We start from the raw sequence: 12,756 nt of genomic DNA, 5'->3' as shown, positions 1-12,756 counted from the left end.
ACCATCACTACTCGGGCAACTATAGATTTGTATTCCATGTAGTGTAGGCTATTTACGACATTTCTGACTACATGATTTAGGTCTTTTTTTTTTTTTCCTGCTAATGGTTTGTATAAATGTAGTGCTTATTTCCAGGACCTTCCTCCTGACAGCACCATCAGGCGGTTGTCCTTCTTATTCTTGATAGGTACAGGAACACACAAGAGGTTAAAAGGCCCCTCCCTCCACCACCCCTCAGTGTTTTTCCTGTCCCTATCAGGGACGGACACAGAAGAGGATTATTACCTATTGCTTCCAGGGATCAGGAGCTCCTGATTCCGGTCGCAGGGGGATCGAGTTGGGGTCCTCACCATCTCTCCCCTTTCTCCTGCTGGAGGTGCGGAGGCTGACACCCCGCCAATCAATGGGTCCCTCGGCCTGGTCCAGGTAAGCGGTGGCTCCTGGATTGAGCCGTTTCCCCTCCAGAGGGGCTCTCGGCTCGCATGACTCATCCCGGCGCGTGTTTCAATGCACTCTGAAGAACTTCCGGTTTCAGGGGATGACACGTGAACCTCTAGTGCTCGGTGTGCGTTCCACCGTGGAACGCACTTCCGGTGGTTTGGAAAAAAAGGGCGCCAAGCCCTAATTTAAAGGAAAACCACTTTCGATGATTCAGATGGAAGACAGGTGAGGCAATACTATTTAAAGTATAGACAGGGGGAAGCTGATGTTCCAGTTCATCAGGTCAGCCAGCTATGGAAGGTCAATCCACTAATCAGTCTGATACCACTACTGAAACTCCCGGTACAAGTGAGTTATTTTGTCTGGCAGATTGGGCCTCACATTGTCACACTATCTGTTGTCAAGAGTATAATTCATAGTTAATTTAAATTGTTAATTTATAGGACAAGGAAGCCCCTAACAGAATCATGACACCATCCGCACCTAAAAAAAAAAGGAAAGATGTGCCATGTGTAATGCTAAATTGCCGGACACATGGGAAACAGTTATGCCCTGAGTGTATTGCCAAGGTGGTTAAAGATGAACACTGCTCATTTATGACTAATATAAGAGCCATAATAAGGGATGAGGTTCAGAATTCCGTTACAGAATTAGTTATCCCTCATCCCTCCTGGATGGCTCTCAGGCAAGAAAGACCATGATGGGAGATGACATCCAGTTCAGAAGGAGAGGCTGACCCGGAACAGGAGGAAAGCGAAGGGTTTGTAACAACACTCCCAGAGGAAAAGAAGTAGTACCTTTTCTCTTGGGAAGATGCGGATGCCCTATTATCAGCTGTTAGAAATACTATGGGGGTGGAGGATACCCACCAACCCCCTTCCTCAGTACAGGATGAAATAAAGTGTTCCCTGTCAATAGCCACATTAAAACCATGATTCTGGAGGAGTGGGAGATGTGTAGAAAAGACTAGCAATCCCAAAAAGTTTTAAATCACATCTACCCTTTGAAGTTGAGGACATAAAATTATGGGAAGAAATCCCAAAGGTAGATATCCCTATAGCAAGGGTAGCAAAGAAAACAGCTATCCCCTTTGAAGATTCATCATGCCTTAAAGATCCTATGGACAGAAATGCAGAGGGCCTTCTCAATAAGACATGGGAGACCTCTGCAGCTGTAATTAAAGCAAATATAGCTTCTACCTCAATGGCTAGGTCCATGAATATATGGATGGAAGAGTTGGAGGCCCATTTAAGAAATTAAACAAATTAAACAACTAAAGAGATCCTGGAGTCTAGAACATTGCTCAAAATAGCAACAGCTTTTATGGCAGATGCCTATAATCTATTAGATTCACCGCAAAGAACGAGGCTCTAGCAAATACAGCAAGACGGCAGTATGGTTGAAGACTTGGTTAGGGGACTATAACTCAAAAAATAAATTGCACTCCATTCCCTTTCCTGGCCTTCGAGTGTTTGGTCCAGTGCTGAACGACATGATGGAGAGGGTGTCGAATGACAAAAAAGGATTGTTGGAACCGAAGAAGGTTTTGTCCTTTCGGAGGCCTTATTCCCATCAGAAACCAGACACAAAGGAAAGGGGAATAACCGGTAGATGGAGCTACCTGAAGGGCAGTAAAGGAAGAAGTGCCTTTTCCGGTGCGTCAAACAGTTCACGGAAACAATGACGCCAGGAAGGTAGGGGGAAGACTTCAAAACTATCTTCCAGCATGGGCAGAGGTATCCAGGAATCTGGATACTTCAGACGATAGCGGAAGGCTACAAGATTTGATTCCTGCGGATACCCCCGGGAAGATTCCACCTGACAGCTGTTCAATATCCCCAGGTCTCAAAAAAGCTGTGGGAAGATGTAAAAAATAGTAGTGCGTTCAGGAGCAGTGATTCCAGTAGCAGACGCAGATAGGGGTCTTGGCTACTATTCGGGCCTATTCTTGATCAAGAAACCAGGGGGAGACTGCCGCACTATAATAAATCTGAAATCTCTGAACCGATGGGTTTCATACAAAAAATTCAAAATGGCGTCTATAAGATCTACAACTCCACTAATCAAGGAAAATATGGTAATGTGCACTTTAGATCTATAAGAAGCGTATTATCACGTGCCTATTCATCCTCACAGCCAGCGATATCTGAGATTTGCGGTGATGGAGGGGAAGAAAGTTCAACATTACCAATTCAGATGCCTCCCATTTGGTCTTTCCTCGGCGCCACACACATTTTCCAAACTGATGGCAGAAGTAATTCCCTTTCTCAGAGAACAGGGAATATTGATTGTCCAGTGTCTGGATGACTTCCTGTTGATGGCAGAGTCCCCCCAGCAACTGAAAGCCAATTTAACGTCAACCATCTTATTGTTAAACAACCTAGGATGGATTATAAACTGGGAAAAGTCAGATCTAGTGCCAGGAAGACAAAAAGTTTTCCTAGGAATTCTCTTGGACTCCAAGCATCAGATGTCCTTCCTACCAGAGAAGAAACAGGAGGAACTCAAGGACAAAGTCTTAACATTCAAAAGGAGATCTCAGGAGTCAATCAGAGAAGCTATGAGGATTCTGGGACTGATGACAGCTTCTATTCCAGGGGTTCGTTGGTGTCAATCCCACTCAAGACAACTGCAACATCAGGTCCTGTCAACGTGGAACAGGAGGACGGATGGGCTGGACAAGAAATTAAGACTAATGACAGCACCTCAAACAATGGTGAAAAGCAAGTCTTACATTTTATTCTGCCTCCGACGTTTCGGTCCGAAGACTTTTTCAAGCACAGTATGGAATGTACTCTGGGATGGACTCCCTGGTTATGACGTGCACCTCTTTGTCCTAATAGACTTGGAAATTTTTTCGGGGTGCGGTTTAACCCTTCATATTTTGATTGCCAAGAAATTAAGACTGTCAGCATTTACAAAAAGGTCTTTGGCTTGGTGGATGTCCACAAGTAACCCGAGGAAGGGGGTTATGTGGAGGCAGTCCCAGTTTCTATTGATCACCACTGACATAAGCGGCAGAGGCTGGGGGGCACAGGTGCAGGATCAGTACATACAGGGCACCTGGCGGAGTTCAGATCCTCCCAAATCATCCAACCTCCGAGAGCTTCAGACGGTCTGGGAAACACTAAAGCGAAGTGGGCCAAGTCTTAGAATCCAGATGTGTCTGTTTTTTTATCAGACAATGTTACCACAGTGGCCTTCCTCAAGCATCAAGGGGGTCCAAGACACCACCTTTTACAATTAGTAGCACGGAAAATCTTCCTTTGGGCAGAGAAGACGGTGCTATTAGTGACCGCAATACATCTGAAGGGGTCCCAGGATGTGGTGGCAGATTTTCTCAGCCGGAAACAGTTCAGCAGTCAGAATGGTAACTGAACGGGGAAGAATACAATCATATAATACGTCAATGGGGTACCCCCCAAGTAGACCTGTTCGCTACCAGGAAGAATTCAAAAGTATTGAGATTTTTTTTTTCCCTCAATCAGACCAACAAGAGTGGACATCTTATCTCAGAAGTGGGGCATGGACCTGGCATATGCCTTTCCTTCTTTTCTTCTAATCCCAGTTCTGAGGAAGATACGGGAAAACCAAGCCACAGTAATCATGATATTGCCATTTTGGCCCAGAAGGAGTTGGTTCCCCCTACTAAGGAGGATGGCCATAGAATATCCTATCATCCTTCTAGAAAGACATGATCTACTGTTCCAGGGTCCAGTACACCATCCCAAGGTGAAGCTCCTGGATCCTGAGTGGCAGATTTTGAGGTCGAGCTGTCTCTCGGATTCGGTCATAACGGCTTTTCAGAATAAAAGAAAGCCAATGACTTCAGCAATATATACAAAAATATGGAAGAAGTTTTGTTCACAATATCTCGAGGTGAAAACAGTCCTATCTAAACCTGACATTCCCAGGATCTTAGGCCCTTCTCAAACCCTGCCTGTAGGAATTCTAAGGCCTAGTACTCTTTAAAGTACAGATCTTGGCTCCGTGTTTTCATGGACTATCCGCTGGGGTCCCATCCTTGGATTGAACGGTTCGTGAAGGCCACAGGCAGATTAAGACCCACAGTTAGCGCCTACGTTCCACCATGGAATTTAAACAGTGTCTTAAATGGACTATGCAAACCACCACATCAACCGCTTTAGGACTCAGATATAAAGTCTCTCTCCCTTAATTCCTAGTTGCCATAACAGCCAGGCTGCTTGGGGAAATACAGGCATTCTCCATAAAGAGCCCATCCCTGAGAATCTTAGATGACTGCATTATACTTAGATTAGACCCTGCATTTCTGCCAAAGGTAGTGACACCTTCACGTGAGTCAGGAAGTAGTCTTGCCTTCCTTCTGTCAAAACCATAAAAATAGTCTGCAACAGTCTTTTCATTCCCTAGACGTCAGAAGAGTCCTCCCAGTACTTGGAAGCCACAAAGAACTGGCGAGTAGATCCCAATCTGTTCGTTCAGTTTTGGGGGAAGAATTAGGGAAAAAAGGCTTCAAAAGCAACATTGGCACGATGGGTCAGATCGGTAATCAGCCTGGCCTACACATCTGAAGGGAAATCTCCCCCGGCCAATATTAGAGCCAATTCCACGAGAGCAGTAGCCACATCTTGGACAGAGCAAGCAGGTGCCTCGGTAGACAAGATCTGCAGGGCTGCAACCTAGACAAATCTTAGTACATTTTGCAGACACTATAAACTGGATGTTTTAGCGGGTCAAAAGATGGCTTTCGGGAGGAAAATCCTCCCAGCAGTGATCCTGCCCGGAATGTATCCTCTGGCATTCTCCTGATGGTGCTGTCAGGAGGTACGTCCTAGAAAGTAGGCATTAGACCTACCGGTAAGTTTTTCCAGGAGTCTATCATGACAGCACCAATTACATTCCCTCCCTATATGACATTTCTTATCTGATATTTGATGGTAATGCATGTAGAAGGAAAATAGAATAAAATAGAGTTGCATCCATCCTGGTGAGGTACTTGGGAAAAATCACTGAGGGGTGGTGGGAGGAGGGACCTTTTAACCACTTGTGTGTTCCTGTCCCTATCAAGGATAAGAAGGACAACATTCTGATGGTGCTGTCATGATTGACTCCTGGAAAACCTATTATCGATAGGTCTAATGCCTACCTTCCTTCTATATACTTTAGGCAAATCTTTTTTTTTTTTTTTTTTTTTTTTTGTTCTATGACCCAATTATTGTGAATCTAAATTATGACAGTCAGCTTTGCTAAATGGACATACTTTTAGATTCTGATCGATGGCTTGAGAAGAGGAACTTGAAGAAAGAGTCATACAAGGTCTTACTTCTGCAGATTGTGCTCTGTTGAAGCACTGCTTCACAAAGAAATATAAAAATCACATATTTAAGTTCCATGTAATTTGAAGATAATTACTAATAATATGTTTAATACAATTTAATTTCAGTTAACATCTTTTGTCCTGATTCTTTTTAAGGTGTTTTTTAAATGTTTGTTTTGCGTACACATCCCGACATGAGATCAGCAATGCAGTTCGTGAGGTAGCATGGGGAGTAGAAGAAGGTCTAATAGAACCCAGGTAAGTCTGTCCCAATTTTATTTTATTTTTTTTCATGTGTATGTATGTACTGTATGTCTGTATTAATGACCAATTTAGACGATAACTTGGATTGCTGTTCTCTAATAGAGTCCTTAGGACCAAGATGAGTTGAACAGTTTTTATTTCCGCAACATTGGACTAGCGTCTTCAAGTGACAAAAACAATTGCCTTGCAATTAATAAAATTATGTAAAAATCTTTCAACTCATCTTGATCCTAAGGATTCTATATTACAGCAGTGCAGAGTGAGAACGTGTTATCGTCCAAATTGGTCAACTATCATGGAGGAGATCATTCCCCAGCCACTTGGCAGCAGCTGATATGTTCAGGTGTTTATCAGAGTTGTGCCTGCACACAACCTGCTCAGGTGAGCGCTTTTTTTTTTTGCACCCAAAAGGGTATTACCCGAAGATCTTTTGTGCTTTTTTTCCCTCTACAGGTGTTTCTACCTATATTTTATTAATGTCATTTTTAATTAAAAGCTTAATAGTAATTAAAATAGTTTCTAATTATGTGGATAGATATAAAACTACAGTGGGTGCGGAAAGCATTCAGACCCCCCCCTGTACATTTTTCACTCTTTGTTTCATTGCAGCCATTTGGTAAATTCAAAAAAATGCATTTTTTTTCACATTAATGTACACTCTGCTCCCCATCTTGACTGGAAAAAAAACAGAAATGTAGAAATTTTTGCAAACTTAATAAAAAATAACTGAAATATCACATGGTCATAAGTATTCAGACCCTTTGCTCAGACACTTAAATTTCGTACCCTCTCCCGTGACGTGGGATGCCAAGCCTGGGCTGATTCTTAGGGGCGACGGGCCCCTTCAAGGACAACCGATCTCCCCACACCTTCAACGGACGAGCACATGGAGTGTCACCTCCATGTATCCTCTTCTGCAACCAGGCCTAATGCCGGACAACTGGCCCCGTCCACCCGGGGGCTTAACTCCGTAGATGTACTTCTCTGGCGCTTCTCGCCTGGCACAGGAGCGCTCAGTTTTCTCGGTCACTACAACGCCCCTCACTTCTACTGCTGGTATCGCTCCCGCCGGCTGCAGAAATTTAGGCCCCGGCTTGGGCCTGCTCATGGAAGTCTCGAAGCTCCGCCTACATTTTGTCTGTGGCTCCGCCCCCCGAATTGGCGCTTCTCGTTCTCTGCTAGATTTTATCACCTCTGCAACTCCCGGTGGCCATCTCAGGCCACCCGGCCGGCTCACACAGGGGCGACGATTTTGCATTAAAGGGGCACAACGAATCTGCAACATCAGTACCCGGGTAAGGAAGTACCTGACCAGTATTCCCTGGTCTTAAAGGCACATGACCAGTATTCCTTGGTCTTAAAGGCACATGACCAGTATTCCCTGGTCTAAAAGGCACATGATCAATCTGAAGCCGGTCACCCTAAATGAGCTCAGGAGCCCTCAGCCGCTGATCCCAGTTTATCCCAGAGTACCTAGTTCCCCTCAGTGGACTTCGTCACTGACCGCAATCCATGATTTCTCTGAGCAAGAGATTGAATCCCTCTGTGATCCCTCTGTTTCTCGGAGTGCTCGCAGGACCGATATACATGGTCCCTCTCCTACATGGGAGCTGTCGGCTAGCAGGGGCCGCAAGTATTCTAGAAACGTACAGGCATCTAGAAAATGGAAGTTTTTATTTCCTGATCTCTCCTCAATGATTTGCTGAGAACAAGACTCTGAATATGGATCGGATATTGCCTTAGATCTGGACTTGCCAGAGCTTCAGAAAAGGATGGACTTGCCTATTTATATCATCAACCAATCTCTGTACATTGACGAGGACTCCGGTTTTGTTCTAGACTACGCAGTGTCCCTGATAAGGAGACAAAACTCCCGTGTAAAGCATTTGCCATTCAGTCCGGGTAAACGATTCACTGGACAGAAGCCTCTACTTGGGATGCCATGCCTGGTCTGATTTTTAAGGGCAATGGGTCCTTTAAAGAGCACCGATCTCCCCACATCATCAACAGACGAGCACACGGAGTGTCACCTCCATGTATCCTCTTCTTGATCCAGGCCTAACGCCAGACAATCTTCCCTGTCCACCCGGGGACCTGAACTCTGGATGTACAGAGGCACCCTTTTTGGCGTCCGAGCCCCCTCTCTGCATTGATGCAAGAAGGCGGACGATCCCTCTCCACTTCCCTGGATCGAAGGTTCCTAATTTTTAACTCTACACTGTCAAAAGAGAGCGGCAATGGCAAGAGACGGCTTTTTCCTAACCTGCTGGATGCAGCCGCGCATTCTGCCACTTGGCAGGTTAACCGGGTAGAATCTCCTGTGGTATACCTACCAGTATCCCTGCCCGATGTATCATCAATTAAAAATACCACGGACTGTCAGATAGCAAATCTGGTTCGTTCCTTCTTGCTTATTTGGGTTCAGCACTCTACCCTCCCTAGCCGCCGCATGGATTGCTAGAGCAATGGTCTCCAGACCCAACCAGCAGTAAAAGGGTTGTCCAGGACAGTCTAGAGCTAAGAGATCTTGGTTCCAAAAAGGGAAACGAAAAGTAAGACCGATCCTGGACCTCAAACTTCTAACAACCTTTGACAAGGTCCTCCTTCTTCGGATGGAGTTCCTCCGCTCAGCCATTACTTCAGCAGAAAAAAGTGGAGTTTCTGGCATCCATCGACATTAGGGATGCTTACCCTCACATTCCTATTTTTCCCCTCTTCAAAAATTCCTTCGCTTTTTCATTCGCGAACAGCATTTTCAAGTCACGACCTTGCCCTTCGGCCTTGCTACCGCACCCAGAGTGTTCGCAAGGGTCATGGCGGCTGTCATGTTCTTCTTGCACCCTAGAGGCGTGGTCGTCCTGCCCTATTTGGTCCACTTTCTAGCCGCTCTTCCAGGACTACGCTGAGTCGTTTATATCTCTTGCGATACCCTCTTACCTGGGCTGGCAGCCTAATTTAGACCAGTTTTCCTCATTTCCAGCCCAGCAGATATCCTTTTTGAGGATGATCCTGCACACTTCCAGAAGGATGGTAATTCTCCCTCGAGACAAGGTCGTGGCCCTTCAAGAGGGAGCTTCTGCACTTGATCACTCATCCCCTCATTTCATTCGATTTGCTAGGAGGGTTTTGAGGAAAAATGGTGAAGACAATGGAAGCAGTTTTCTTTGCTCCACTCATTTTCAGCAAGTCAAACAGACTTTCAGAGGGTAGTCTGTGAGCTCCTTCCTCATCCAGGGCATTTCTCCTGGTTCAATGGTTATTAGTAACTACCAGTGCCAGTCTTCTTCTCCCAATCATTGCTCTGGGGATCCGAACGGTACGACTAGTCCTACAGCAGGTCCACTGCCTTCTGGCGGGTCACCCCATTCGAATTCAATTAGATAATGTAACGGCTGTGCCATACGTCAATCATCTAGCAGGTACCCACGGTCAGGCGCCATGGCCGAGGTACCTCAAATTCTCTGATGGGCCGAGATCTATCATTCGGTGCTCTCGGCAGTACATATCCCAGGAGTAGAACTCTGGGCGGCAGACATATTCAGCTGTCAGGGTTCCGCCTAAAATGAGTGGGAACTTCACCCGGAAGTCTTCCATCAAATCTGCCTTCACTGGACCTCTTCAGTTGTAGATTGGATGGTGTCCAGACTGAACGCCAATGTACTCGAGTTCATGGTTCAGCCTCGAGATCCAAGAGCCATCGCAGTGCATGCTCTGGTTCTTCCGTGGTACCAGTTTCCATAACCCCTCTTCCACTACTTCAGAAAGCCTTTCGGAAGCAGAAAGGGCCCCAGTGATCCTCGGAGATCCGCACTGACCACGTCAGTTTTTTTGTTTGCAGACAGGGTCGGTGTCAACACCCGGGCAAGGGCCAGGGCCCTGGCGAGACGGGGGCCCACTCACGCTGTCATAGATTCAGCTGGCACAAGCATCTTCTCACTCAGTCAGTGCAGCCAGGCAGGCAGGCACATAGGGGTTAAGAGAACGCAGCCAGCGTGACTGTTTGTGGGTGGAGAGAGCACGTTCTCCTGCTCTGCTCTCCGCCCCTGGCTGCAGTGCTGAACTTATCAGGCAGATTCCGGAGGAGCTCCTACTGGCGCCTGAGTGAGTGCAATGGTATCGCTGTATTCTGGGTGAGCTGGGCGGCTGCAGGTTGCAGCTGAGATGCTGAAGTATATACACTGTACAGTACCACTCCCCCTGTATATATACACTGCACAGCACCTCTCCTGTATATGTGATAGAAATATATATATCATATAGATTTCACTTGCATGTATACTCCTTTAAATCATATATACTTACATAAAGACAAATATATATATCTATATACTCAGCTAGTTTATAATCCGTTGCTCAACTTAACCACATGAGCTAGGCCAGATGGTTCTTGGTACTTCCCAGTATGTTTCAGACACCTAAAAACGGGAAGTTAGGCCAGATGTTCTGAACTAATGTCTAAGAATGTTGCTGAATAGCAGGATAAGGGTATGTGTCCACATTGAGGATTGCATCAGGATTTGGTCAGGATTTTTCATCAGTATTTGTAAGCCAAAACCAGGAGTGGGTGATAAATGCTGAAGTGGTGCATATGTTTCTGTTATACTTTTCCTCTAATTGTTCCACTCCTGGTTTTGGCTTACAAAAACTGATGAAAAATCCTGACCAAATCCTGATGCAATCCTGAACGTGGACACATACCCTAAGGGTGACAGCTATTTCCAAGAGTGCTAAATCAGCTTGTTGCTAGGTAGACTCTAGTCAGAATATGCCATGTACTCAGTTAAATACATTATGTACTCAGTCAGCCAATGAAATAATAGCTAAAATTGTATGGTAATTAACTACCCACCCCTAACCACTCCTTTCTATATGCAATTATAAAACTATATATGTACAATAAAGTATCAGTATTGATGGAATGCTTTTCTGTCACAATGGTGTACAGTCCATTCTTGATGAGCGCTCAAAATACTCAGTCTTATTGGGAACGGCCGCAGCACACACAGGGATAAATTTATCCAAACCAAATTTCCATGACAAATGGCACCTACCGCGAGGCGTGGACGAAACACACGGGACCCTGCTGACCGGAGAGACGGAGGTGATGGCCACGGCCTTGGTTCACGGGACGGAGACTGCGCAGCTCCATAAGTAAGGTAAGAAAATGTTATCGTCTTACCTGAAAGTCCCCTGTGCCCAGTCTGGGTCTATACCTCTTGCCGGTCAGGTGTGGTCACCACCGCATTCCCAGGTAGTGTAAAAAGTCCAAAGGCCGTATCCAACAAACCCTGGGATATAAGTCAAGGTGTCTGCTGTGTGCTGTGTATGTGTTCCATGTTTGTGTGAGATCCGGGAGAAAAGCAGGAACGGTGACTGTTTTGCTTGTGGTTGCTGGGTAACAGACCGCAGGAGGTCAAATCGCTCGATAAGTTATTGCAGGATTCCCGTGCATAGGAGGGACAGGTAGTCTCGGGGCAGGTAGTCCCATGTTCCAGGCTCGGGTAGTGATGACTTAGAGGACTACTGCAGATTCCCGTAGTGCCGGCAATCCAGTCCGGACAGGGGTGGTAGATTTCCCGCTTGTTGTGTTTCTCACTCAGGCGGCCCGGGCACAGGTGTGCCCAGTGCGCTTGGCAGTAGTCTGTTCCCAGCGCAGCCTGCACGTGTCACAGAATAATAAAAGGGGCATCTCCCGGACGTCTATCTGTTTCTGTTTGTGTCACGTATCACTGTTTTAAGAGCATACAATTGTAAAGGAAGGTGTTTTTTTTCCTCTCTTTTTCTGAACTTCCCTTTCTGCCGCTGGCAAATATATATCCATCAGGGCCGGACTGGGACTAAAATTCAGCCCTGGCATTTGAAGTCACACAGGCCCACTTGTCACATGGTGACTGTATAATATCTTTGTACACTTGTAGGCTACAAGAAGTGAGGGGAGTGTAACACGACTATATAACATATAATTACAGCTGTATCCAGCATTACAGCTCAGCCCCCATAGAATGCAATGCAGCCAGCCCCCATAGAATGTAATACAGCCAGCCCCCATAGACTATAATATAGCACAGCCCCATAGAATGTAATGCTGCACAGCCCCCATAGAATGTAATACAGCACAGCCCCCATATAATGTAATACAGCCAGCCCCCATAGACTATAATACAGCACAGCCCCATAGAATGTAATGCTGCACAGCCTCCATAGAATGTAATGCTGCATAGCCTCCATAGAATGTAATGCAGCACAGCCCCCATAGAATGTAATGCAGCACAGCCCCCATAGAATGTAATACAGCCAGCCCCCATAGACTATAATACAGCACAGCCCCATAGAATGTAATGCTGCACAGCCCCCATAGAATGTAATGCAGCACAGCCCCCATAGAATGTAATGCAGCACAGCCCCCATAGAATGTAATACAGCCAGCCCCCATAGAATGTAATACAGCCAGCCCCCATAGAATGTAATACAGCCAGCCCCCATAGAATGTAATGCAGCACAGCCCCCATAGAATGTAATGCAGCACAGCCCCCATAGAATGTAATGCAGCACAGCCCCCATAGAATGTAATGCAGCACAGCCCCCATAGAATGTAATGCAGCACAGCCCCCATAGAATGTAATGCAGCACAGCCCCCATAGAATGTAATGTAGCACAGCCCCCATAGAATGTAATGCAGCACAGCCCCATAGAATGTAATACAGCCAGCCCCTATAGAATGTAATGCAGCCAGCCCCCATAGAATGTAATGC

The 12,756-nt window shown here is 45.9% G+C and overlaps 1 protein-coding gene across 4 annotated transcripts in view; it reads left to right on the top strand.

Moving 5' to 3' along the window:
• The window catches only part of DHDDS (dehydrodolichyl diphosphate synthase subunit), a 75,871-nt gene that overhangs the window by 28,192 nt on the left and 34,923 nt on the right, over positions 1-12,756 (top strand). For all 4 annotated transcript variants that reach the window (XM_077295715.1, XM_077295716.1, XM_077295717.1 and 1 more), the window contains exon 6: positions 5,897-5,998. In XM_077295715.1, the coding sequence (XP_077151830.1) occupies positions 5,897-5,998 (102 nt within the window). The remainder of the gene's footprint in view (positions 1-5,896; positions 5,999-12,756) is intronic.

The sequence above is a fragment of the Ranitomeya variabilis genome, chromosome 3 (assembly GCF_051348905.1).
Source record: "Ranitomeya variabilis isolate aRanVar5 chromosome 3, aRanVar5.hap1, whole genome shotgun sequence".
NCBI lineage: Eukaryota > Metazoa > Chordata > Amphibia > Anura > Dendrobatidae > Ranitomeya > Ranitomeya variabilis.
The sequence above is the reverse complement of the archived record's forward strand: the minus strand, read 5'-3'. Positions and strand labels throughout refer to the sequence as shown.